General features: G+C 41.9%; 1 protein-coding gene across 6 annotated transcripts in view; it reads left to right on the forward strand.

Moving 5' to 3' along the window:
• The first annotated feature begins 7575 nt into the window (after nt 1–7575).
• FHAD1 (forkhead associated phosphopeptide binding domain 1) overlaps nt 7576–26910 on the forward strand; it is a 178866-nt gene continuing 159531 nt past the window's right edge. For 2 of the 6 annotated variants that reach the window (XM_072608943.1, XM_072608945.1), the window contains exons 1-2: nt 7579–8270; nt 12487–12593. In XM_072608943.1, the coding sequence (XP_072465044.1) occupies nt 8138–8270; nt 12487–12593 (240 nt within the window). In that variant the 5' untranslated portion in view covers nt 7579–8137. Of the gene's footprint in view, nt 8271–12486; nt 12594–26910 lie in introns of all 6 variants that reach the window. The other 4 variants (XM_072608946.1, XM_072608948.1, XM_072608944.1 and 1 more) reach the window with 4 other exon arrangements.

The raw sequence follows: 26910 nt of genomic DNA on the forward strand, positions 1-26910 counted from the left end.
TTCTCTTGGATAATTTGTCATTGGTAAAATTCTGTGAATTTCCCAGACCCTTCCCACCATAGTCCTTTGGACGACCTACAAGAGGCAAGAGTCTTTGGAATGACTATGGTGTTCCATAACTCACTCAAGCAATATTGGTGTTAATGCTTGATGGTTTAAATAAACAAATGAACGAAGGAATGAATTAAAAGAGTAGAAACAAATCAGGACTTTTTTTAAAACTAAAAGCTGAGCCTTTGTTTTAGTGGTCATGGAAACGCCTGTGCAATTTCCCAAAAACAGCCTACTTCATGCTCCTTCTCAAGTGCCACCTTGTCATTTTGGAAGAAAGAAGAATCAGAGAGTTATTGAACCTGCTCAGTACGTTCTGCTGCCATGGCAATGAATGGGAAACACGTGTAGACCTCATCAGCAATGCACTAGACCAAGAATACAGAAGAGGCAATTTCTCTCCTTGGATTCTAATTTGAAGGTGGGATGGATGATCAAAACCTGGGAACAAAAGCTTGAACTTGAGAAGAGGCTTGGTGGGGGAATTATTATTATCTTCAATATCTTCATCATCATGATTATTTTGAAAGGAATTGACCTTTCTTCCTTTACTTACCTTTTGGATATTTTTGTGAGTCTGTGTGTGTATAAATGTATATATTTATGATTATATAATATATAGTTATGTGTTAATTAAAGTAAAATAAAGATCCTTGTGTATATGTGTGTATACATATATTTATATATTATATACTTATATATTAATTAAAATAAAATAGTCTGTGTGTGTGCATCACAAGATCTTTGTTTCCTAAGCTTATATGGTCAGGTTATTAATAGACCTGAGAATCCCAAGGGAGCAGTTAAGTTCCATAAATACTCTACTCTCCGTCACTGGCTTAATTCTGGCATTCTTAATAACTCAGAATCTTGCTATTTCTTGCCTGTTTTCTTTTCCAAAACCATGGAGAAGGAAGGAGTGGAGGTACTTTGCATCTTGGTCAGGCTGATGCCCTGGGCAAGAGAATGCTGAGCCCTGGATGAATTTCAGGATAGTTTGTATGAAGGAAAAGGAGAAACGTATACATTGAGGAGAGACTGCGTCCCTTACTGACCTGGTTTACAAAGAGTTTTCTTGCAACAAGAGTACTCTGTCTTAGGTGAAATGAAACAAATACTGTGGTGTAGTGAGAGGAGGAGGCGGGGGAGATGCTCAGAATGTTGAATCTGGAATCAAGAGGACCTGGATTGGAGCCCCAGATCTTACATTTATAAGCTATAGGATCCTGGTTAGGGACCTCACCTCCTTAAACCCCCATTTTTTCACCTATAACATGGGAAAAATAATTCTTGTCCTAGCTGCCTTGAGATGGTTTAACACAATGGGTGGAGTATTATACTTGGAGTCACAAAGATGTATTCTTTGACCCTGGGCCAAGTCATTTTACCCTTCTAGCCAAAGACAACACCCTACTGCAGACAAGTTCGACATGGGCCATGATTTGTGATTTGAAGTTTCTGTCCTTAGAGTTCCTAAGTCAATGAAATCCTAGGCCTTTGATGGAGTGACAAGTGGTCTCACAGGGCTGTAGTGAGAAAAATTTGCATCTTTGATACTAGCAAAATGGTAATTTATGATGAAAACCCAAATTCTCTAAAAGATAAATAGTAAAAAAAAAAAAAAAGCATGAACCACCCATTCTCAAAAGGAAAGCACTTGGTAACCTTAAAGCATTTATCATTATTATCACATAATCACAGACTGTCAGAGTTAGAAAAGGCCCAGAGGCCATGCGTCCAACCCACACTTGAACAAGAATTCTGTCTGCATCATACTCCATACTAGAAAACCTTCAGTAAAGGATAACTTCATCTGGCTATCCCCAAAGGCAGCTCCTTCCATCTTAGGATAGCTGCAGTGGCTTGAAGTGTGTCCTAATGCCAAAGCCAGTCAGACTTAGCACTCCTGACACCATTCTTGAAGGCCCTTGCTATGCTCTGGAATTCATACCTTAGATGTAAGCTTTTGCCTCCATCTTCTTTTAAAAATTTTATTTTATTGGTGAGTACCCTGTGTATCCACATCAGTCTTTTCAGACAACTCTCATTTTAATCAACGTTGGTAATATTTCCCTTTGAGTCTTCAGAATTTCATCCTTGAGGACTTCCCATTTATGCTAGGCTAATGTTTCTGGTGCAATTTTAATCCATGGTATCCCATCTGCCCTTCCTCTGAATTCTCTGAAATCTGCTCTCCCAAATCTAGAATGCTTATCAGACTATTCCTGGCTTTCCTCTCCTTTATCATAAATCCTCAGACAGGCTTAGATGGACTAGTCACAAATTATAAAATGATTTTTTTTGTTTCATCTTTGTATCTTCATTACCTCATACATAACGGGCACTTAAAATTGGTCATTAAATGAATGAGTGAATGTCATTTCCCCCCGTGGTTCTAATCGTTTCCACTCCAATAGCCAGTTCAATTTTATTGATGAGAAATAGATACAAAATAAGAATTTCCCCCATGCTGTTTCTTCTACCTTTTGAAAGATTAAATTGTCTTTAAGGCAAGTCCAAAATTGTCTCTTTTTTTTTTTTTTAGCAGAGAGAGCTCTAGCAGACAGCCAGATCACTGAAGTTTCCCATCACTTTTATATATCATGCCTCTAAACCACATGTGTGATGTTTCCTAAACTCATCTATTTCTGTCTTCACTGATCTTCTAGATCATTTCAGCGATTTTCCCCTCCCTTATTAGATTTCCTCACATGAAAATATACACAAAAACACAGAGAAAACACAATATATGCATATATAAATGTAATAACATGTTCACACACATATTTTATATGCACACACATATGTACATATGCACACCTATTTAAGTCCTGAGTGAAATGTCTCAAGGTATTTCCCCCTCTCCGTGCCATTCAATCTCTGTGTTGTCACACTGATCCCAACCTACTGTCACACTAATAGGTCTGAACCTCTAAAGAAATTGCAATCAGATTTTTTCAAGGCTCTAGGGGCAATCTTTTTGGACAATACACTCTTCCTACTAATCACTATCGCTCTAGAGCCCCCATCAGAATGCTTCCATTTACCCACAACTAGCCACTCACAATAACAATATATTAGGAATTTTTTGGGGTGGGGATGCAGGTTTTATTTTTTTTTTTTAGGCAATCAGGGAAAATTGACCTGTCCAGGGTTACACAGCTAGTAAGTGTCTGAAGCCAGATTTGTACTCAGGTTCCTCTGATTTCAGGGACAGCGCTTTTATCTACTGCACCATTTCGCATCCCCTTATTAGACCATCTACTTAGCATCAAGGTAAAAGCAATCATTATATCACTGGTACTCATATAGAGCAAAGGCAGAAATAATAAATATATCACAATCCACAAATAAGCCTGGGACACATAATCCCACCAACATTATCAGTGTCTCAGGGAGAGAGGAGGCAAACAGAAACTGTGGCAAAGAAGCACAGTTGCATAGAAAACCCATTTGCTCAGGGTAACTCACAACTCTGGAAATGTAAATTTTGATAACCCTTTTCTGTCTCAGTAACTTTCATAAAAGTTCCTTCATGATCATAGCATCTGTTTTGAACAGATGTTTTCACTGTTCAGCTGAGTTGAACATGCTCTGCTTGAGTAATCCTTCACTGGTCATTACATCTCCACCAAACTAGGCGATCAGATTCTCGGCTTTCTTGTTCCTCTGCCCAATGAAGTTAGTCCTCAACAACAGCTATAGTACCCATCACTTCCAGCTTTACCTTTAGCTGTTACCTACAGCTGACACGGTGTTATGCTCTTTTAGGAAAAGGCAATGACCTTTATTCTAAAGTTGACAAAATCCACTCCAACTCTGTTCCCATTGGTGTCAAACACTGCCCATAGTGTCATTGATGTGATGGCTAATTGCAGAACTGTTTTTTCCACTTTTTTATTCTTTGTTAGAAGTGATGGCTCTCTGGGAGAGAGAGGGAAAGAGATAATTGAAGGTGATAGAAAAGCGAAAGATATTAATGATTTTTCAAAAAGGAGAAACAACAACAAAGACCAAATTTGCTCCAGAAAAGGAAGAAGAAAATGTAAGCTCTCTCTGTTCTTTGCAGAGGTGACAGGCTACAGGTGTGGGACATACATATACTGTTATACATATACGGTATTCTATCGCTGTGTGGGTCAGTTTTGTTGAACAGGCATTTTTCTTTATTTTTTATCCATTGTCACCAGAGATCACTAGCTGGGTAAGAAGAAAATATGAGATCAGAGAGAGACATAGAAAGAGACAGAGGGAGGAGAGAGAGAGAGAGAGAGAGAGAGAGAGAGAGAGAGAGAGAGAGAGAGAGAGAGAGAGAGAGGGAGGAGGGAGACAGGCAGACAGAGGAGAGAGAGATAGAGAAAAACAGAGAGATCAATTAAAAAATTAAAGAAAAAATGACTTCTTAGGTACAACTCTAACCCCTATGATTTTATGAATTTGTTTCTTTTTGGCTTTTCAAACCTAATACCCTCATAATTGGCAGAGAAAATTATTTTTTTTTAAAAAGTGACTCAGATGACCTCCACTAATGTCCTTTTCTAATCCAGAAAGATTACTGACTCTTGAGTCAGAGGGCCTGATTTCAAATCCTTCTGGCACTTATGACCTTGGGACTCTCTGGGACTCTGTTTTTCATCAATAAAATGAAGGGGTTGGGATAAGATCATAGAACTGGGGACAGAAGGTTCCTCATGCATAATCTGGCCAATCCCTTTATTTCACAGATTAGGAACCTGAGACCCAGAGAGGTTTAATGACTTGCCCAGAGTCACACAGCCAATAAGTGTCAGAGATGGGATTTGAGCCCAGGTCGTGCTGGTTAGAATGGAAGTCTAGCCTGTTGTCTAGGATGCCACATACACCATCTCTCTGAACTACATGGCCCACAAGGCTCTTTCCAGTCATATGGCTATGCTTTCATCACTCTTGAGCATCTTTGTGATGAGGTCATGACCCTGAGCTCTCAAAGGTTCTGCTGAAAGATGGAGGTTCTGGCCAATCCTTCCAGGCTATTAAAGGTTTCAGCTATTGTCCCAAAGCTTGCTCCGCACTGATGACATCACACATTTTGGAAGAAACAAAGAAGAATTAAAGTTCTCTTGAGAATTTCGTCAGATTTATAGCTGGAAAGGACCTCACAAGTCATCTGGCATAACCCCCTTACTTTACAGATGGGGAAACCGAGGTCAAGAGTAGTTTTAAAAAATGATTTGCCCAAAATCACTCAGGTAAGAAGCTGAAGAGTCAGGATTTGAATATAAAGCCAGGGTTCATCCTGTTGGGTTCCTCTCTGCTCCCTATCCCATTTCAGGACCCATCTTCAAAAAACTGATGACATCCTGGGAAGTTTCTCAGTCAGACACAACCTGGGAAAATAGAAAGAGTATCAGATCTGGAGTCAGGGAGACCTAGGCTGACATACTGACTATTAAATCAATTCATAGCTCAGCCAACTATCATTTCTGGGGATACACAGAAAGGCAAAAGACGATCCCTGCTCTCCAGGAGGTTGAGGTCTTAAAACAACTACGTTCAAATGAAATATATATAGGATAAATTGGAGAGAATCCTCAGAGGGAAGGCACTAGCATGAGGAGGACTAGGGAAAGGCTTCCTTTAGTTGGGGCTTAAAGGAAGCCAGAGAAACCAGGAGGCTGAGATGAGGCAGAAGAGCATTCCAGGCATGGGGGACTACCAGAAAAAATGCCCAGTCAGGAGATAGGGTGGGGTTTTTTTGTGAGGTACAGCAAGGAGACCAGTGTCACTGGGTCCCCAGAGTACGGGAGGCAAGTAAAGAATAAGAAGCCAGAAAGGAAAGGAGGGACCAGGTTGTGAAAGGCTTTAAAAGTCAAAAAGAGGATTTTATATTTCATCCTGGGAGTGCTAAGGAGCCACTGAAACTCAATGAGAGGGGGAGGATAGTGACATGGTTAGAACTGCACTTTAGGAAGCATCCATTTGACAGCTGAGTGGAGGCTGGACTAGACTGGGGAGAGACTGGAGGCAGGCAGACTCATCCCAGGCTATGGCAATAGTCCAGGTATGGGGCTATGAGGGCCTGAGCCAGAGGGGTGGCAAGGTCAGAGGAGAGAAGGGGTCTATCTGGGTGATGCTACAAAGGCAGAAGCAGCATGAATTGGCAACAGATTAGATGTGGAGGAGTGACAGATGGTGAGAAATCCAAGACTCTTAGGTATCTGGATGTGAATCTGGGTGACCAGGAGGCTGTCATTGGATACTGAAAAGGAGGAGACAACTGGGGATGGGGGGGGGGGTGGATAATGAAATGAGCATGCATTAAGAGCCTACTGTTTGCTAGAAATGAGGGACAGAAATACAAAAGATGAAAGTATCTCCTCTCAAAGAGTGTACAGATATTTTCAGATATTTTGCGTTGTTCAGTCACATCTGACTCTTCTTGATCCCATTTGGGGTTTTCTTGGCAAAGTTACTGGAGTTACCACTTCCTTTTCCAACTCATTTTATAGATGAGGAAACAGAGGCAAACCAAGTGAAGTGATTTGCTCAGGGTCATGCTGCTAATAAATGTCTGGCGCTAGATTTGAACTCTGGAAGAGGAGTCTTCCTGACCCCAAGCTCCAGCACTCTATCTGCTGCATCACTTAAGTGATCCCAATAATTCCAGTTTATTGATCGATTGAAGTAAATATAAGATCATGTAAAAATCAGTGCAAAGCAATTTCTGAATTGCTGAGGGGAAGGGGAGAGGGATCAGGAAAGGTCACTTGGAGCAGGGGTACTTAAGCTAAGCCTTGAAGGGAGCTGGGGAGTTTGGAGAGGCTAAGGTGACTGTTTGTCACTTAAAGTTTTGTGTGCTAAGGTGCAGTGGCAGGAACTCTGGCTTGGGAGTTGGAGAACCTGGGTTCAAATCCTCCCCCTGCCACTCCTCCTGTATGTATGACCTTGTTCAAATCACTTAATTGCCCTAGACCTCAATTCTGGAAGAAAAAAAAAGAGAGAAGGGAGTGGACAAGACAACCTCCAAGGTCCCTTCTAGCTCAAAGGTAAAATGGAAACTGATGGATGTGGAATCAGAAGACTCAGGTTCCAGTCTGATACTTGTGTGCTACCAGGGCAAGTCATTTCACCTTTGTGGATCTCAGTTTTTTTATCCGTAAAATGAAAGGGTTCTGGCTAGAAATGATCTCTTAATATGCCTTCTAACTCTAGATCTGCAGTCCTGTGATCTTGGTGGGCACTTTCCACAAAGTTTGAATTAAAGTTATTTCCTCTGGAAATTGCCTCCTCTATAAAAGCGGGTTAGTAAACTTGGAGTCTCAGTTTACTCCTCTGTAAAAGAAGGCTTGCAATCCTGGTGCTGCCTGCCTCAGAGGGCTGTTGTGGGGAAAGTGCATATTAAAAGCCTTTAAAGGTGACTGTCATTATGTTAGCCAAGAACCCCAAGACGGCCTGCCTGCCTTTGGCCCCCTCCTTGTATGAAGAAGAACGTGTTTGTTCCTTGGGTTGCACTGGGCAAAACAGATGTTTTGTTTTGAAAACACTCCAGAGGCCTGAAATCCCTGAAGGGAGCCGGAGGCAGGCGCTAGGAGAGTAGGCAGCCCAGGGGATGCTGCAGGGACATGCCCACAGCCCCGAGCAGAGAGCTGAGCGGGAAGGAGGACCAGTCACCAGGCGGAAAAGTCAGCATCTGCTGAAGAGTCAGGGGAATCACATCCCACCCACCCTGAAGCCTCCCCCGCAGCTTCCTGGCATCGTAGGAGCAAAGTTTAGTCCTCGTTTTACAGTTGAAGACACTTGAGGCTCGGAGAGGGTACGGACTTGGCCAAGGTCACCCAGTAAATTAGCGGTCTAGTTGGGATTCGAACCCAGCTGCCCACACTCCCAAGTCCAGGGTCAATCCTACTGCCCCGAGCTGGGGCTGGTAGTGTCAACACAGCCCTTGCCTGACCACGGCGCTGGAGGGGCGTCCTGGGCACAGGGCTTGGGGCCAGGCACCGGCCGCACCCTGACTTCAGCGAATCTCCCGGCTGAGGCCGCCCACCGGCCTCGCCTCCCTGCCTCCCTCCTTCAGGAGCCAGGACTGGACGGTCCTCAGCCGGTTGCCATGGAGACCAGCGTACACAGGACAGCGGCGCGCGGGGCTCCCGGCTGGCCACCTGCCTCTGAACCTGAGCAGCGCCCCCCAGCCCGGCTCCCCTTCTCCTCTCCGCGGAGGGCGAGGCGCCTCCTCCAGCCCCGTAAGTAGAGGACCGAGTGGGGGAAGGAGGGCAGGAAGGCGGCGCGGGAGGCGGAGGGCAGCCCACGTGGTCAAGGAAGGTGCCCCGTCCAACCCTCGGGGGCCCCTGCACCCCAACCAGATCCGGGCCCCTCCGGACACACATACGACCCCCAGTCATCCCATCCCCAGTACCACCTCCCTTCCGGTCTTGGGTCCTGCCAGTGTTCTCTGACGGACCCTCCCACGGGAACCTTAATCTTTGGCCAAACTGGATGCGTGTTTCCCTATCCATCCCACCTACAGCAGATTTTGTTCATTCATTCATTCTCTCCTTTCATGGTCAGGCAAACATTTATTAAGCGCCTACTATGTGGCAGGCACTGTTCTAAGCACTTGGAGTACAAAGGCTACATACACCACCTTCCCTTCCCTCAAGGAGCGCACATTCTAATGGAGGAGATAATAAGTAAATAACCAATATTTATTAAGCGCCTACTATGTGCCAGGCACTATGCTGAACCCCGGGATACAACGAAAAGCAAAAGGCAGTCCCTGTCCCCATGGATCTCAGATTTTAATAGAGGCCATAAAATGCAAATACCTCTGTACAAACAAAATACAGCCGGGATAAAACAGAAATAATCAAAATAAGGATGTTTGACTCTGAACTTCTTGAGGGCAAATACTTTGTCATTTTCCATATTTATGTCCCCAACACCTAGTAGAGAGCCCAGTTTGAGGCTGCAGTGTAGAGAGGGAGGGAGATTGTTTGGGATCCTGAACTTAAACATGAAACCGCTTTGTACACTAGGAGAAGTGCTGGATTTGGAGACAGATGACCCAGTTTCAAAATCCCTGCTCTGCCCTTATTGCTAGTCAAGCAAGGAATTTCTTCTCCCTGGGCCACAGTGCTCTCATCTGTAAAATGAGGAAGTTGACCTAGATGACCCCTAAGGTCACTTTCCACCTTTGAATCGATAATCTTCTAACCTGTGCTCCAGTGATAAAGATCAGCAGCTCTTCTGGTATTTATTTATATTTTCAGAGCATTGCCTTCAGGCACTGGGTGGACATGCCCTGTCCATGATCACCTAAGCTAATATGTGTCAGGGGCAGAATCTGAACTCAGGGCTTCCTAGTGCAAAGCTAGCCCTTTCTCCATTCCTCCATCGCCTCTTGCCCTGCATATAGTATATATTTAATAAATATTTGCTGGCCTGAAAAGTTTATTGACATTAGCAGACTTTTATCACTAAACTCCTAGTTGCTCCAGGTACAGTCCCCCTGGGAGACAGGGTGTAAAGTTTGCTTTGTAAAGTTGATAGAATTCAAGGGCTTCTGATTCTGGCTTGTTTACCTTCAGATTCAATCTGTGACTAAGTGACTGTATTTTCCTTTCCTTTCATTCTTCCTTGAAAGCGAGCTTGAGTTTGTTTGGAAATAAAATAGCACCTCTTTAGTCCCCTTCTGGGAAAATGTAAAACGATTTCACTCATATAGCTTGGCATAGCTGGTGAGCCATATGGTCTGGAAGATAATTTGTGTCCAAACTATTTCCATTTGTTGTCTTTAGGTAAAAACTGGCAAATAATATTTGGTTTATGCATTATATTTCACAATATTTTGAAGTAGGCTACTGTTCAAAACAAAATAGCGTTCCAACTTATTAATAGTTTGGATAAGTCATTTATAAGCAGCTTACAAAGTGATTTTTTCATTGGTCAAGATTCATTTTTGTTGTTGATGTTTTAGTCATTGTCTGACTCTTCATGACTCCATTTGGGGTTTTTTCAGTAAAGATACTGGAGTAGTTTGCCATTTCCTTCTCCAGCTAATTTGACAGATGACGAAACTGAGCAAACAGGGTTAAGTGACTTGCCCAGGGTCACACTCAAGTATTCCTGACTCCAGACCCAGTGCTCAATCCACTGTGCCACCTAACTGCCCAAATTCTAATTTTACACTTGAGGAAACTGAGATTTAACCAATATATTGCAGCTGGGAAAGTCAACTATTCTGACCTTTAGTAAGTCACTTCTCTCTTTGCCTCAGTTTCCTCATCAGTTAAATGAGAGGGTTGTCCAAGATGACCTCTTAGGGTCCCTTCCAGCTCTATGATTCTCTGATTGTGTTAGTTTCTCTATAATTTTTTTCCCATCATGCTACAAGGCCTTTCTAACATTAAAAATGTGCTTTGGAATAAATCATCCCAAAGACTTAAGGAGAATAGGAAAGGAAGTGAACCCAGATTTCTTCTGCCTTCCTTCTTTGCTTCCTTCTCCAAACAATTACTTAATGCCATCATGTTCAGAGCAGTCTAATAGGCAAAGGAAATATAGGGCTACAGAACACACTGTCTTGCCCTCAGGAGGGCTTGTGGGCCATTAGGTGTCTGACATATTTGTAGTTTGTACTTACTGGAGTCCCCCATAAAGCATCCAGTTTCCCTTTCTTCTCTTCCTTTTTTATCCTTTGTTGTCTGGGATAGCACTCTGGCAAACAATTTCAAAGTCTAAACCACTAGAATTTGGTTTGTTTTATGCTTGTTTTTAATCTAAACATTTCCCTAGGTTTTTCTTATAGAAAAAAAATTTCTCCAATCTTGCTTCCAGCAACTACCTCCCCATCACATGCCATACTTACTACCGTCATCACAGCCAGATTCACTTATTTAAAAATCGTGAGTCCTCTGACCCCCAAAGGGGAGCAAAAAATAAATGAAACTGGTTCGGACATTCTTAGAGAATTTGACTGGATCAAATGCTTCTGTGTTAAGTCCTGTTCTCTTTCCCATCATTTACAAAGCACCTACTCTGTGCCAGATTTGTGTAGTTTGGTTGGTTTTCAGCTGTATCTGGCTCCTCTCTTCTTACACCCAAACCATAGTCTTTGATCCAATGACCTTGCCTACCTGGCTGTCCCACAAACAAGACACTCAGCTCTGGCATTTTCTCTGTTTCTCATGCTTGGAATGCTCCGTCTCCTCATCTCAGCCTGACTTCCGTTGTTGTTGTTCCAGTCCTGTCTGACTCTTCCTGACCCCATTTGGGGTTTTCACTGCAGAGATACTAAAGTGATTTGTCAATTTCTTCACCAGTTCATTTTGCAGATGAGAAAACTGAGGCAAACAGGGTTAATTGACTTGCCCAGGGTCACACAGCTAGTAAGAGTTTGAGGCTGGATTTGAACTTGTCTTCCTGATTCCAGGCCCAGTGCTCTATCCACTGTGTCATCTAGTTACCCCTGACTTCCTTTAAGTTCCAACTAAAATCCCATCATCTACAGGGAGTCTTTTCTACTCCCTCTTTAATTCTAAGGCCTTCCCTCTGTTAATTATCTCTTATTTATCCTGTAAATAGCTTGCTTTGTTTTATATGTATATGCATATATATATATATACATACACAATACTATTCATATACATGTTTACATGTTGTCACCTCATTTTGTATTTCTGATAGTTTAGCGCAGTGTCCAGCACCTAGTACGTGCTTAATAAATGTTTTTTATTGATTGCTTGATCTCATTAATGTCTGGCTTAATAGAAAACAGCTGGATTCTCTAATCTATTTCTGTATTCAGAATGTTATGATATGTTGTTTTGGCTGAAGTAAAAAAGGAAAATCTGACTTCATACAGATAGTAGTTGGAAAAGGCAGGAGGATTTTAATAGGTAAATAATGTCTTGGTATTATTATGAAGGCCAGCTGGGTGTTGAGGTGGATAGAGCACTAAGCCTGGAGTCAGAAAGACTTCTCTTTCTGAGTTCAAATCTGGCTTAAGGCACTTACTAGCTGTGTGACTCTGAGCAATTTCCTTAACCCTATTTGCCTCTGTTTCTTCATCTGTAAAATGAGCCAGAGAAGGAAATGTCAAACCATTCCAGTAATTCTGCCAAGAAAACCCCAAATGGGATCATGAAGGATCAGACACAACTGAAAAATGACAAATCAAATTAGTTTTGACCTCTCAGATGCCCTGAAAGGGTCTCAGGGACCCCCAGGGGTCCAGAGACCACACTTGGAGTACCTCTGCCCTACTTTATACAATAATGCAATCCTAATGTAGATGAGTCACAATCTCCCCTTTCTTTGACAATTTCAACAAATGCCATACTCTGGACTCCATAAATATTACTGTGCTTAGATCCTAGTTTCCCAAACTGTGTATTTCTGAGTAATTTCAAGACTTGATTTTCTCCTAACCAAACTAATTTTTTAATGAAAATCTTGTAGGGAGAACAGCAATCATGAAAGCCTTTTTAAAATGCTCAGAAGGCTTTATTTTCCTGAGAAGATATACTACCATTGGAAGGCATGAAAATTCAGACATTGTTTTAAAGGTAAGATTCCCTACTCCCTACCAAAGTTTCCATGTCGTATAGACTCCCTTAAACTATAACCCCTTTCCTTTAGGGATTTAGTCCCCTCTCAAATAGTAATTAATTCCTGAATTTCACCATCTCTCATTGGAACATTTGCAACTTTTCTGATTGTGATGGGTAGACTGGCCAGTAGGGTCCAAGGCTTTACTTCTCCATTACATTGGTAAGCTGTGTGAGCATAAGTGGAGAGCTGGGGAGATTTGGGCCTTTGATTTAATCAGTATGGAGACCTCAAGTTCTCGTAGACTTAGCACTGGAAGAGACCTTAGTGGGCATTAGTTCTTTTTATTATTATTTTTATTTATTTTTAGTTTTCAACATTAATTTCCACAAGATTTTGAGTTCCAAATTTTCTCCCTATCTCTCCTTTCCCCCCACCCCAAGACACTGTGCATTCTGATTATTCCTTCTCCCAGTCTGCCCTCCTTTCTATCACACCCCTCCTCTCTCTTATCCCCTTCCCCTCTTTCTTGTAGGTTAAGATAGATTTCTATACCCCATTACCTGTGTTTCTTATTTCCAAATTACATGTAAAAACAGTTTTTAACATTCATTTTTAAAATTTTGAATTCTAACTTCTCTCTCTTCCTCACTCCCCACTCATCCCCACTGAGAAGGCAAGCAATGCAGTATAGATTACACATGTGTAGTTATGCAAAAGACTTCCATAAAAGTCATGTTGTGAAAGACTAATTATATTTCCCTCCATCCTATCCTGCCCCCCATTTATTTTATTCTCTCTTTTGACCTTGTCCCTCCCCAAAAGTATTTACTTCTAATTACTCCCTCCTCCCATTTGCCCTCCCTTCTATCATCCCCCCTACTCCACTTATCCCTTTCTCCTGTACTTTCCTGTAACGATAGATTTTCATACCAAATTGAGCGTGAGTTCCTCTTTAAGCCAAATTTGATGACGGTAAACTTCACTTTTTCCCTCTTACCTCCCCCTTTTCCCCCTCCATTGAAAAAAGCTTTTTCTTGCCTCTTTTATGAGAGATAATTTGCCCCATTCCATTTCTCCCTTTCTCCTCCCAATATATTCCTCTCTCACTCCTTTTTTTAGATATCATCCCTTCCTCTTCAACTCACCCTGTGCCCTCTGTCTGTATGTAGATAATCCCCTCAACTACCCAAATACTGAGAAGAGTCTCAAGAGTTACAAATATTATCTTTCCATGTAGGAAAGTAAACAGTTCAACTTTAGTAAGTCCCTTATGATTTTTATTTCCTGTTTACCTTTTCATGCTTCTCTTGATTCTTGTGTTTGAAAGTCAAATTTTCTATTCAGCTCTGGTCTTCTCATCAAGAATGCTTGAGAGTCCTCTATTTCCTTGAATGACCATTTTTCCCCTGAAGTATTATACTCAGTTTTGCTGGGTAGGTAATTCTTGGTTTTCATCCTAGCTCCTTTGACTTCTAGAATATCATATTCCAAGAGTGGACATTAGTTCTAACCTCCTCATTTTATACAAGAAACATCTGAGGCTGAGTGAGAGACAGTCAAGGACTTGAACAAGGTCCAAGCGTGGGTTCTCTGACCCCAAATACAACCCTCATGTCACTGGAGCACCTTTGGCTAATGCAGATGGGCAACTCCCCTATACCTTAGAGAGTGGCCTGGGGCAGCTGAAAGTTGGGACTTGCCCAGGGTCACTCACCAAGATGAACCAAGGGCAGGACTAGAACTCCACTGGTCCTCCTCCACATTTGGGCTTCTCTCTTTGTGCCACTGAACTTGTCTCAGAAGCATTTCCTGAGGGAAGAGGAAGAGGTGAACAAAGGAAAGAGAGTACTAAGCCATTGAGGTAATCATTCAAGAGAAAGACAAAATAACACAGAGGGGAAGAAATATTCTTTATATAAAACACACACAGGTGTATGTATGTGTATATATATATATATGTGTATAGATGTATGTATATATATATATATATATGCATATAGCACTATGAAGCATGTTCCTTGAGTCAGAGAATCATAGACTATCAAAGCTGGATGAGACCATAGAAGTCATCTGATCCAAATTCAGATAAAGAAACTTGGACCCAGAAAAGGGAAATGATCCATCCAAGGTACCACAGCTAAGAAGGGGCTGATGAGATCTGACACAGGTTCTTTCCATTCCAAATCCAATGTTCTTCCCACTACAATCCCTTGCTTGTGTCTAGTCATTCTTTCCAGAATCATCTTTTTTTTTGAAACACCATTGCCCACTATCTTCATAACCCATCTGCTACAGAAGTAGTATTCCTTACAGACTGGAATTTGTGACTGTGTGAGGCAGGTCTGTCTTGTTTTAATTATAATGGCTTATGCCTCAAAAAGCCCACAAAACATTTTTCTCACATCCATGGGAATACAGATATTGTTATCTAACCAGGTGGTACAGTGGATAGAGTGTTGGACCTGTGGTTAGAAAGATCTGAATTCAAAACCCAGCTCAGACTCTAGTCAGGTGACTTAACCTCTTTCATTCACTTTCCTCATCTGTAAAATAGGGATAATAACCCCAGGGTTTTTGTGTGGATCGAATGAGATAAGTATTTTGTAAATCTTAAAGCACCTATATAAATGCTAGATATACATTATATATGGCTTTTTATAAATGCCTACATTGTATAAGGCTTATACAAATGCCTACTATATATTATAAATATATAACATGTAATATGACATATATAATATAATATATAATATGATAACATGTAATATATTACATAATATAATATAGTATAAAATAATATAATTTATATATAAATTATATGACAATATAATATATAAATTATATATGATGTAATATATAAATTATACATATTATATGATATATAAATTATATATAGTATATTTATAAAGTATATACAATATAATATATGTTATATATTATGTATAAATTACCAATTATATTATAAATAAACCCATTTTACAGATAAAGAAAATGAGGTTTAGATAGGTTAGACCTAGCTCAAGGTTCCATAGCTTTTCAGAGAAGGGACTTGGACTCTTAAGTTCATTTCTCTTTCTACCACCCCATGATGCTTTGTTCATTATGGAGAGATAGAAAGTTCAGATTTATTATTTCATTGGGGTGGAGAATTCTGGGGTTGGAAACTTTCTCTGTCATTTTTGGATCTGCATCTTGTCTGTAGCTGATCTCTTAGAGAACTGTCAGGGGTATTGAGAAGGGTAAGTGACTACGTTCAGCATCTACAGTCATTATTGTGAGAAGCAGGATTTGAATTCAGGGCCTTCCTGACTTCAAGACAGCCCTCTATTCCCTACTCCAAGGCTGCCTTTATTGTTTCTAATTACTTTAGTATTCAAAGTGCTTTAGTATTAAAAGCACCTCAGTCAAAGGCCATCTCACCTCAGAGAGGGTCCTGTGACAAGACTGGTTAAACTAGGTGCATTCCAGATCCAAATTTTTAAAAAAGAAGTGTTCTGTTAAAAAATAAACAAGGGGGCAATTTTGTCTTTTCTCCTTTTCATAGGGGGTGATAGCTTTTAAGTAAGTGATAGGCCAGGCTCATGGAGCCATATCCTTCTTGAAAAATAAAGATTAGTCACTTGTTGCTTAGGAGACAGTGACGGAGGAGAAATCTCAGGGGCATTCAGGATGGTGGCAGCCACCTAGGGATGTTAATGAGATGTTTTGAAATGGCATCTATTAGGGAAAATCTTTACACTAAACATTGGAAATGGAGATTCACTCCTAGTACACAGAAGGTAAGACAACATACAGCCTCTTGGTTTTAGTGTGGGAAACGGGACCAGCTCCAAGCCACAAAAACACCCATTCAAGGAAAAAATCAGTTTCCAATTTTGGAAGGAGACAGATGGTGGTAGATGTGACATGGCCCTCTCTATCTCCTACAGTGCTTTTCTTTTCAAATATCTTCCAAGGCTTCAGCATCAATGGCCTCACAAGTCTACCCTTAGAACCTACCCGAAGTGAAAATGGATTGGGAAAAGGAAATGCCATTCACAACAGTGGGTTTACTTGGCAAATTAATAACTGTTTTTACAACAGGGTTCTCACGTTGTATCAGAAGAGCCAAGTGAAAGGGACCCCATGTGGATTCCAGTACACATTCTCTTGCTTGTCTCCCCTGATGAAACTAAGCTCCCCGAGGGACTGGTTCACTTTTGTCTTTGCCTCTCCAGGGCAGTCTCTGGAAGAGGGGGAGTCCAAACAGCTGATGTGTTCACTTATAAAAAGCCCTTTCCTGAGCCCTCTTTTTGGGGGCAGCTTCCCTTTATTTATCATCCCAGCCTGTCCTGTGCATATCTTGTTTGTACAAAGTTGTTCACGTGTTGTCTCCACTACCAGACTGCTAGTTTGGTTTGGGTTTAGGGGTAGTTTTTTGGCCCTTCTTTGTATCTCCAGCCCTTAGAACATTGCCCAGCCCAAAGGAAATCCTTAATGACACCTGTTGACTTAACCTGATTCATTAACTCTCCTCCAACACAGATGGCAACCAGTGAACTATAACTTATTAAATCACAGACTTTGAAGGGCCCTTAATGATCCATCTAATCCATCTTTGTTATTTTAGAGATGAGCAAACTAAGGCTCAAGGAAGTTGCTACTTTCCCAAGGTCACATAGGGAGGAAGCATCAGAGGCAGCATTTGAACTCGGGTCTTCTGATTCAGACTCAGTATGCTTTTCATCATGCCATGCTGTATACAGGGCTAGAAAGCACCTTAGCTTGGTATGCAGTCCCACTGTCTCATTTTCCATATTAGGAATATGACACCCCAAAGTTTGAGTGACTTGTCTGCAGTCATTTAGCTACTAAGTATCTGAGGCTGGATTTGAACTCAGGTCTTTCAGATTCCAAAATTATCACTCTTTCTACTATGGCCCATTGGCTCTGCGTATTATTGTTATTGTCATAAAAATAGCTGGCTTTATATAGCAATTTAAGGCTCACAAAGCACTTTACAAACATGATGTCATCTGATTCTCATAGCAAGCCTTGTGAGGGAATCACAGCAGGTATCATTACCTCCATTTACAGATTAGGAAACCAAGACTCAGAGGTCAGTAAATGTCAGAGGCAGTCCCTGATTCCAAATCAGAACTCAGATTCTTTCCATTACATCATTCTGCCTGTCATCTGGTACTCATTCCTTCCAAAAATAGTCACGTTTATTTTCAGGGAGTTTGCAGTCTTAATAGATGTGGTGAGATATGAACACAGATCAGCAGAATGCAAATTGGAACATGCTGAGTTCATAAGCGGAAGCTTGTTATTGTTACTGTTCAGTCATGTTTGACTCTTCATGACCCATCTGGGGTTTTCTCGGCAGAGATACTGGAGCGGTTTGTCATTTCCTTCTCCAGCTCATTTAACAGATGAGGAAACTGAGGCAAACCAAGTGAAGTGATTTGCCCAGGGTCACACAGCTAGTAAGTGTCTGAGGTCAGATTTAAAAGGAGAGTCATTAAATGGCTCCTCTAATGGTTGCCCAAGACCACACTGAAAATGAGTGACAGAGCCAGACCTAGAAACTAGATCTCCTCGATTCCCAAGCTAGCACTCTTTCTACTCTCTCAAAACATCTCCTCCTCATATCAGTAAACAGATCAGAATTTATTCATCCAAAAAGATCTCTCTCATTTCCTGGCTGGATGCAGTGTTCATTACTGGTGCAATCTTTCATATAACATAATCAGAAGGAATAGGGGAATGGAGAGACAGTGACACTCCCTCTGGGCTTCCTCCTCTTCTTCCTCCTCCTTCTCCTCCTTTTTTCTTCTTCTTCTCCTCCTCCTTCTTCTCTTCCTCCTTCTTCTTCTACTTCTTCTCCTTCTTCTCCTCCTCCTTCTTCTACTTCTCCTTCTTCTTCTCCTCCTCCAGAAACTGTATATATATATATATATATATATATATATATATATATATATATATATATATATATATATATACATATGCATATACACTAAAATTATCATTTCTGATAATTTTTGGAACTCCTCTTTGGAAATTTCCTTCAGAAGCCTTAACACCTTTTTGAAAATATCTCCAATAGGGACAAATCTCAAACTCATTATGAAAATAGAACTCCTTCTCTTTTTCCTCCCTCCTGTCTTCTGAACTTCCCTGTTTCAGTTGAGGACACACAACCCCTGTCCCTTCCACTCACTTTAGTTCACAACCTTGGCATCTTTATCGATTGCTCTTTCTTGCTTACCTCCCATAACTGAACAGTTGTCGCATCTCATCACCACCTTCCCTGCATTTCTTTCACCTTCTCTCTATTCACACTCGAGTCCCTGCCATAGATCAGACCCTCATTGCTCTCCCTGCTTCCAGCCTCTCCCCACTCTACGTCATCTTCCAGTCAGCTGCCAAAGACATCTTCCTAAAACAAGACCTGATCAGGTCACTCCCCTGCTCAATAAACTCCAATGACTCCCTGTTGACTCTTAGATCAAATATCATTTCGTATATATCTGATCCTTTTTAAGTTTCTATTTTCTGTGTAGGTTTTAAAATAGATGCAATTAGTAGCCCAATAATTTGTGGTTGTTGTTCAGTCATTTCAGTTATGTCTGACCCTTTATGACCCCATTTGAGGGTTTTCTTGGCAGAGTTACTAGAGTGGTTTACCATTTCTTTCTCCAGTTCATTTTACAGATGAAGAAACTGAGACAAACAGGGTGAAGTCACATGCCCAAGGTCATACCAATAGTGTTTGATGTCACATTTGAACTCAGGTCTTCTCAACTTCTGGGCCATCTAACCTCCTAAGCTTAGCATTTGAGAATGCAAGTAGAAGCAGATAGAAAGATAGACCCTGTCCTCAATGAGCTTATGTCCTGGTGTGGGAAGGTAACACATAAAAGGAAACTGAAGAGAGTGGGAGGGAAATGTGGGTGCCCCAGGAGGAGGCAGGGCAAAAAAAAAAAAAAAAAGCCCAGAGTGTCATCTGGAGAGGAATGAAGAAAGGGCTTGCTTGGCACCATCCTTAACTGGAAGTTCTCATTGGCCTCCCCCTCAGCCTTGAGACTCCTTTTTGTGTCTCTTCTGGATGCCTACAGGCCTTCTCTACCAGCCTCTAAAAACTTTTTCATCCCAGAAACTCACTCCAGCCCTGGACTTCATCCCTTGGAAAGACTGTCCTGGCTACACTCTGGACCTTTTCATAGTCCTTATCTCATCTGATCTCCTTATTTTACAAACAAGGAAACCAAAGTTAGAGCAGTTTAAGGGCCTTGTCCAAGGGCACACAGGGAGTAAACTTCAGAGGCAGAATTTGAACTCAGGTCCTCAGATGCCAGATACAGAACAATTCCCACTGTAACTAGTAACATAGCTAGTAGTATACTCATTGAATTGAATTGCCACCTAAATGTGGTATTTTCTCCACCAGGCAAGTCATTTGAGGTGCAAGCCATCTTAACTCAACTTTCTTGATTTGCCCCAATTAGCACTGCCTGCCTATAGTTTTGAGGATGAATTAATTAGTTCCCCAACTGTTTTGGTCAAGAGCTCCAGAGAGAGAATTCAAGATTGGCTCCCAAGTTCATTTGAAGGCATGAGTTCTGATCTAACCTCAAATTAAACTCATATCTCTGCTACCGTCATGCTCTGAGCAGGACAGATACAAAGTGGACGTAAGACACAGCTCCTGAACTCAAGGAGATAACTAGTAGAAAGGGTAACTATACTATCCAATATTATATCATCTTGACAATAGTAAGGTGCAAATCACTATATGACCTCTGAAGAAGCAGGGAATTACTGATGAGAGATCAGGAAAGGTTTCCAGGAAGAGGGACCACTTATGCTGGGCTTTATAGGATGGGGAGACATTTGACAAAGGAGAAGGAAGAGCATTCTAGGCATACCTTGAGCAAAGGTATGAGGATGGGAAAGTATGACTGATATACAGGAAACAGAGAGTAGTTTAGTTTGACTGTGGCATACAGAGCTCAGAGAGGGGTAAAATGAGATAGGGATAAGTTGTATTGTTGCTCAGACGACTGACCAAACAGTTTGAATGTTAATCGGGAGCAATAAGGAACCACTGAAAATTGATGTAGTCAGATCTATGTGTAAGAAAAATACTTCTAGTGCCTTCTCTCTGTTAATTATTTCTTTTTTTTTTTTTTACATAGGTTGTCTAGTATATTTATTTGTGTATTTTCTCCACCATTAGATTGTAAGGTCCTTGAGGACAGAGGCTGTTTTTTGCTTCCTTTTGTATATTCAGCACTTCAAACAATGCCTGGCATACAGTAGGCACTCAATGAATGTTTGTTTATTTATTATTGCTGTCAGTGGAATAAGAAATGGATGGGGGTGGTAGAGAAAGTAGGAAGGCCAATTAGGAGGTTAATGCAATAATTGGAGGATAGTAATTAGAGCCTGCACTAGGAAGATGATAATGTGACTAGACAGGAAGGGATGGATACTAGCAGTAACATGCTGGTAAATATGTAACAACTGACTCTCTGAAGATATACAGTTTGCCACAGTTTAATCAGTATCATTGCCAATTTCTTCCATCAGTTTCTTAAGTCTAGAAATCAACAAAACAATTAAGCCCTAATTGGTGACATCTGTCAGTATCTCAGGTGGAAATGCCCATATTGACAATTTAACAATCATCTCCTGCAAACACCTTTGAGCTGGCTATATAATACTCTGTATATCAAGGACATTGCAGAAGTGCCACTGACAACATACTTTGTGACTGACTCCATAGGAAAAGTAAGGAAAGGAAGGTGGATGACAGCACCAAGTCAGTCTCAGTATCTTTTAATCATGCCTTACTTTTAAATAATGTATAATTCAACACATTTAAAAATTAAGCAGCTTTTTATAATGTCATTACAGATGCTTCATTCCCTTCCTTAATAAGTCCTAACTGTCCATCTTTTCATTAGTGGAAAACTCAGGTTTGGGGCAGTTTTTCCTAGTAGGAGACACCACAAGTCAGACAAGGGCAAACTGGCCCACAAGACACCCACAGGGTGCTTTCCTTCTGGTTTATGGAACAATTCCAGCCGTCTGAAGTCATCTAGGTCTGTGGAAGGCAGAGCAGGCCGTAGCCGTGCTCCCCTGGAAAGTGAGAACCTGGCCTAGCCTTGTGGCATTAGCTCAGTCAGCTTTGGAGAGGCCTTGGGCCTAGAGACTCATACAAGGTTAGCATGAACAGTGTCAGCAGTGTTTAGGACCTCAGGCATGGAAGGAAACACAATGGCAACACCAGAACACACTGGTGGGTCTGCAGCATCCTTCACCGGTGTCCAGGTCACAGAGTCCCCATGTGGAGGCTTCTCCCCATACGCTCCCTAGGGGAGAGCATTTTTCTTACTGATGAGGCAGATATTTGTGGGAGAGTGTGAAGAAAGTGTCTGATGACTTCTTTTCTTACTATGCTACTTGATGAAATCCTTTTACTTTGAAAAATATATGAAGGACCTTAGAACATAGATTTTTAGATTAAGGGGGAATTTGAGACACAGATTAGATGAAGATTAGGTCAAGCATTTATTGAGAGCTTACTGAGTGCTTTACAAATACAAGCAAAATAGAAGGTGCCTGCTCTCAAGGAGCTTCTGTTCTAATTGGGCAAAACAAGACACAAAGGGAAATGAAAAGGACCAGGGTGATAACCATGCGGGGTGAGATGGAAGAGTTCAGAAAATCAGGAGTTGAACTGGGTTAGCTGCCAGCATGGAGGTCATGGGCAGTTCTGCAAATGCAGATTCCAAGTGTGATGGCAACAGATGGTAGGGGCAGCATCAGGATAAAAAAAGAAAGGCTAGGGTTCAGATAGAAGCATCAGGGTTGTCAGGAGGTGAGCTACAGTGATGTCTGAGAAGGGTCTAGAAAAGGTGGGAGGGCCCTTAGAACACGGGATGTCAGAGCTGGGAGGAACCTTAGAACACAGGTTATCAGAGCTGGGAGGAACCTTAGAACACAGGTTATCAGAGCTGGGAGGAAATAGAGAAAGAACAAAGAATATTAAAGTGAGACAGGATCTTATAGCATGGAATATTGGAATATAGGGCTTGAAGAGCTCACCAATTCTAACCTCCTCATTGTACAGAAGAGGAAACTGAGCCCCAGAGAGGGAAAATTATTTGCTCAAGGCAACCCAATAGCAGAAGTGGTACTAGAGCCCACCCATTCTAACTGGGCTTTTTCCCACTCCCCCCATCTAGCCTCTTTGGCATCCTTGGCTTCCAGAGCGGAGGTCTGGCAGTGTCAGAAGCAGCAGAAGTGAAGAGACAGAACCTGGCATAACCAAACAGAACCTTTTGGAGCAGTGATGTGTGGAACATCTATTTTTGCTAAAATCTGATAGCTCCAGGGAATATGCAACCATAACTTGCAGGACTTAAATGTTAAAATGAAATTTATGATGCCCTCCAGAGAACTGTTTAATCAGAGCTAGTTGTCTTGGTAGGAAACTGTTTAATGCTGATAATTTGGTTTTATGGCTTATTCCATTGGGTTTGGAGGTTCACAGGAAGAGCCTTTATTATAGATGTGTTTTATCTCCAAGGGAAGGTTAGAGGCTTAAGGGGAGGGTCTGAGGTGGGAACACAGGAGAAAAGATGGGAAATAAGAAAACACAGTCAGAATAATTGCTGATGTCTTGGTGCCAGGGCCGAAGGAATAGGAAGGGGGTTGACCTTGATCCACATATTCCTAGCTGTAGTTCTCCAGATACTCCTTACTGGGAGGAAAGCTTGGGTCCCATCTCCTTTACTAAAGTAGTTACTATTTGGGCCAACTGGGGCAATCACCAGCCCCCAACCTTGGGCAGTCACCAATACCTCCAAGACTAGGCAAAGCCAAAACTAGTTGTTCTTTTTCAAACTGGTGCTCACTGTGAGTTTTTGGCAAAGAATGAGCAAACATGAGTGGTGAATAGAAAGGTACCCTAAGGAAAGAGTATTTCCAATTTTCAGATAAACTCTTACATAGGCAGAATTTTCCAGGCAATTATGTAAAATTCTAATGAGATCAGGTGAGATAACATGTGTAAATCATTCTGCAAAATTAAAAGTGCTCTGGAAAGGCTAGATGTGAGGATGGTGACACTCAGTGGCAGAGAAGTTTTAGCTTTTTTGTGGAGGGAGTTTTGACACCAGGCTCCCAATCCCCCACTCTGTCACCCCTCCAAAAACAATCCTGAAAAACAAGAAGGGAAGACTTGGATTTGGAGTTTCTAAACAGGCATCTTCGTTCCAAAAAATGATTACTTCCTTCTAGCAATGGAGACCTTGACCTTTTTTGTGTCATGGACCCATCCTTTGGCCATGTCTACAAAAGCCTATGGATCCCTTCTCAGAAGAATGTTTTTAAAAGCATAAAATCAAAGGTATAGGATTATAAAGGAAACCAATTATATTGAAATAGAGCTATCAAAATATTTTTTAGAAATTCATGAACCCACTAAAATTTGCTTTTTGACCCTGGGTTCCATGGACCCCAGGTTGAGAACCCCTAACATAATGAGATTGTGCAGGGAAGTCAAGATATGACTCTTCCTTTCATTCATCCTAGGACAAAGGGACAGGAAACACTGAGCATCCGTTCTCCCAAAGAAAGGAGATGCCTTCTTTATTAGAGGGGATACACATTAAACATTTCCCTCCAAATGAAAATGCCTCAAGTGCCAAGATGCAGGCACAGCCAGCTAGGGGTATTGGCTCCATGTGTAAGTTGCCATAGTAGAAAAACTGATATTTAAGAACAGATCACTCAGTGTGCTCTCTCCAAGTTTCGATTACAAGATCCACGGCTGGAAAGGGCTTCATGAGGCATCCAATACAAGGCCCTAGTTTTATACAGTGAGGGAACTGAGGACTGGGGAGAGTAAGGGACCTGACTAAGGATCCCCTAGGTAGGTAAGCATCCAGAGGCAAGATTTGAACCCGTGGCCTTTGACATCCAAATCAGTTTCTTTCTTTCTCCAGTTCAGTTGTTGCTGTTGTTTAATCATTTCACTTGTGTCTAACTCTTCCTGACCCCATTTGGGGTTTTCTTGGCAGAGATAGTGAAAAGGTTTGCCATTTCCTTCTCCAGTTCATTTTACAGATGAGGAAACTGAGGCAAATAGGGTGAAGTAATTTGCCCAGGGTCATGCAGCTAGTAACTGTCAGAGGCCAGATTTGAACTCAGGTCCTCCTGTCTCCAGTCCAGCTCTCTATCCACCATGCCACCTAGATACCCTTCCCTCTCCCAAGCTGGCTCAAATTGAACCTGACTTTCCCTTCTTCTCATAAAGCGATTCCTGGTTTGCCCGCTAATAGTCTTGCTTTGTTCTCTCTCTCGCTGGCGCCTGCTCAAAATGTTCATTTGGAATCAAAGAACATTAGATTTGGAGAGGCCCTTGGGGCGTCGAATGTCAGAACTGGAAAGGGAGCCTGGAATACAAAATGTCCAGGGGGGAAGGGGCCTTAATGATCACAAGCACTGGCATTTTTATAGCCCTTGAAGCTTTGCAAAGTACATTGTACAGACATGATCTCATCTGAGCCCAGAGGCAACCCCATGAGATGGACTCTATGGCCCTTAGGATTATCCCCATTTCAGAGATGAGGAGACCAAAGCTTTAAATGGTTAGGAGACTTGTATAAATATGATCACAGAGCTCAGAAATATCTGTGCCTAGGTAGGAATTGGGGTCTTCTTGACCTCCAGGGCAGCATTCATTCTGCTACAACTCTGCCTGTCATCTGAATGTGGAAATGCTTTAGAACACAGATGGAACCTAGAACACGGAATGTCAGCAGAGATGGAGAGGAACCTAGAACACAGAATGTCAGCAGAGATGGAGAGGAACCTAGAATACATATCAGCAGAACTACAGAGGCCCCTAGAACACAGAACATCAGCAGAACTGGAGAGGCTACTAGAACACAGAATATCAGACATGAAAGGGATTTTTGGACAGAAAATGTTAGACATGGGAAAGGCCCTGGAGCCTAGAAGGAAAGAAGGAAACCCTGGGGCACGTAGTTTAAAACTGGAAAAGAATCTTAGAAATGCATTAGCCAACCCTGTCCTCTACCAAATGAGGAGAGGGGGAGTAACTTGTCCAAGCTCACCTAATGTGTTGGTATCAGAGCCAGGACCAGAACGCAGGCCTCCTGCCCCCTGTTCTCCTTTCTATTATACCACAGAGTGTTTCTTATGATGATCAATCATCAAGCACTTATTAAACACCTGCTGTGTGCTTATTTATAGATAGTTGGAAATTGTGTGTTACATGGGAAAATGTGCTATAACCTTGCTCCAGAGAACCAGGGCTCAAATCCTGGCTCTGCCACAGCGACAGAATGACTTTGACCAAGGCATTTAACCTCCCTGGACCTCATTTTCCTGAGGGATTATATGAGATGGTCTCACCCAGCTTTAAGTCTGTGACCAATGCCAGGAACTATTCAATCAACTGATCAACATTTATTTAACACTTGATGTGTGCCTGGAACTGTGCCAGGTTGTTGTTTTTCATTCCTGTTTGGCTCTTTGTGACCCCATTTGAGGTTTCCTTGTCAGAGACCCTGGGATGGTTTGCCATTTCCTTTTTCAGATCATTTTACAGATGAGGAAACTGAGGCAAACAGGGTAAAGTGACTTGCCCAGGGTCACTCAGTTAGTAAGTGTCTGAGGCCACATTAGAACTCAGGAAGATGAGTCTCTATGCTTTATGCACTATGGGCCCCCCTAGCTGCTCAGGATCTAGAAGTACAAAGATCTCTGTCTTCAAGGAACTTACACTCTTTTGGGGAAAACAAAATATATACACACACACACACACACACACACACACGCACACACACACACACGCACGCACACACACACACACACACACACACACACATACACACATATATATATGCATGCTGGCAAGGATAGGAGCCAGGATTGAACTTGTGATTTCCTTAATATAGGAAACTCCTGGATGAGAAAAAGCGCTGTACTCAAACTGATCCTCCATCTAGAGTCTTAGGGAGTTACTGAGAAGTTATATGACTTTCCCAGGGTCACTCTGCCAGTAAGGATCGGAGGCAGGACTTGAACCCAGCTCTTCCTGATTTGAAGGACAGGGCTCCATCTACACTACAGTCAGGCTTCCTCGCTATACAAGGTGCCCCAAAGGTCTGAATATTGTTTTAAGTTTTTATAGCTGTTCAAACTAAGTCTTTGGGGATACCCTGTATATATAAGTACCAAGCATATACAAAGTGGGGCGGCTACGTGGCACCATACTGCACAGAGGGCAAGGCTGGAGTCAGGAAG

Source organism: Notamacropus eugenii, chromosome 5 (genome assembly GCF_028372415.1).
Source record: "Notamacropus eugenii isolate mMacEug1 chromosome 5, mMacEug1.pri_v2, whole genome shotgun sequence".
Classification (NCBI taxonomy): domain Eukaryota; kingdom Metazoa; phylum Chordata; class Mammalia; order Diprotodontia; family Macropodidae; genus Notamacropus; species Notamacropus eugenii.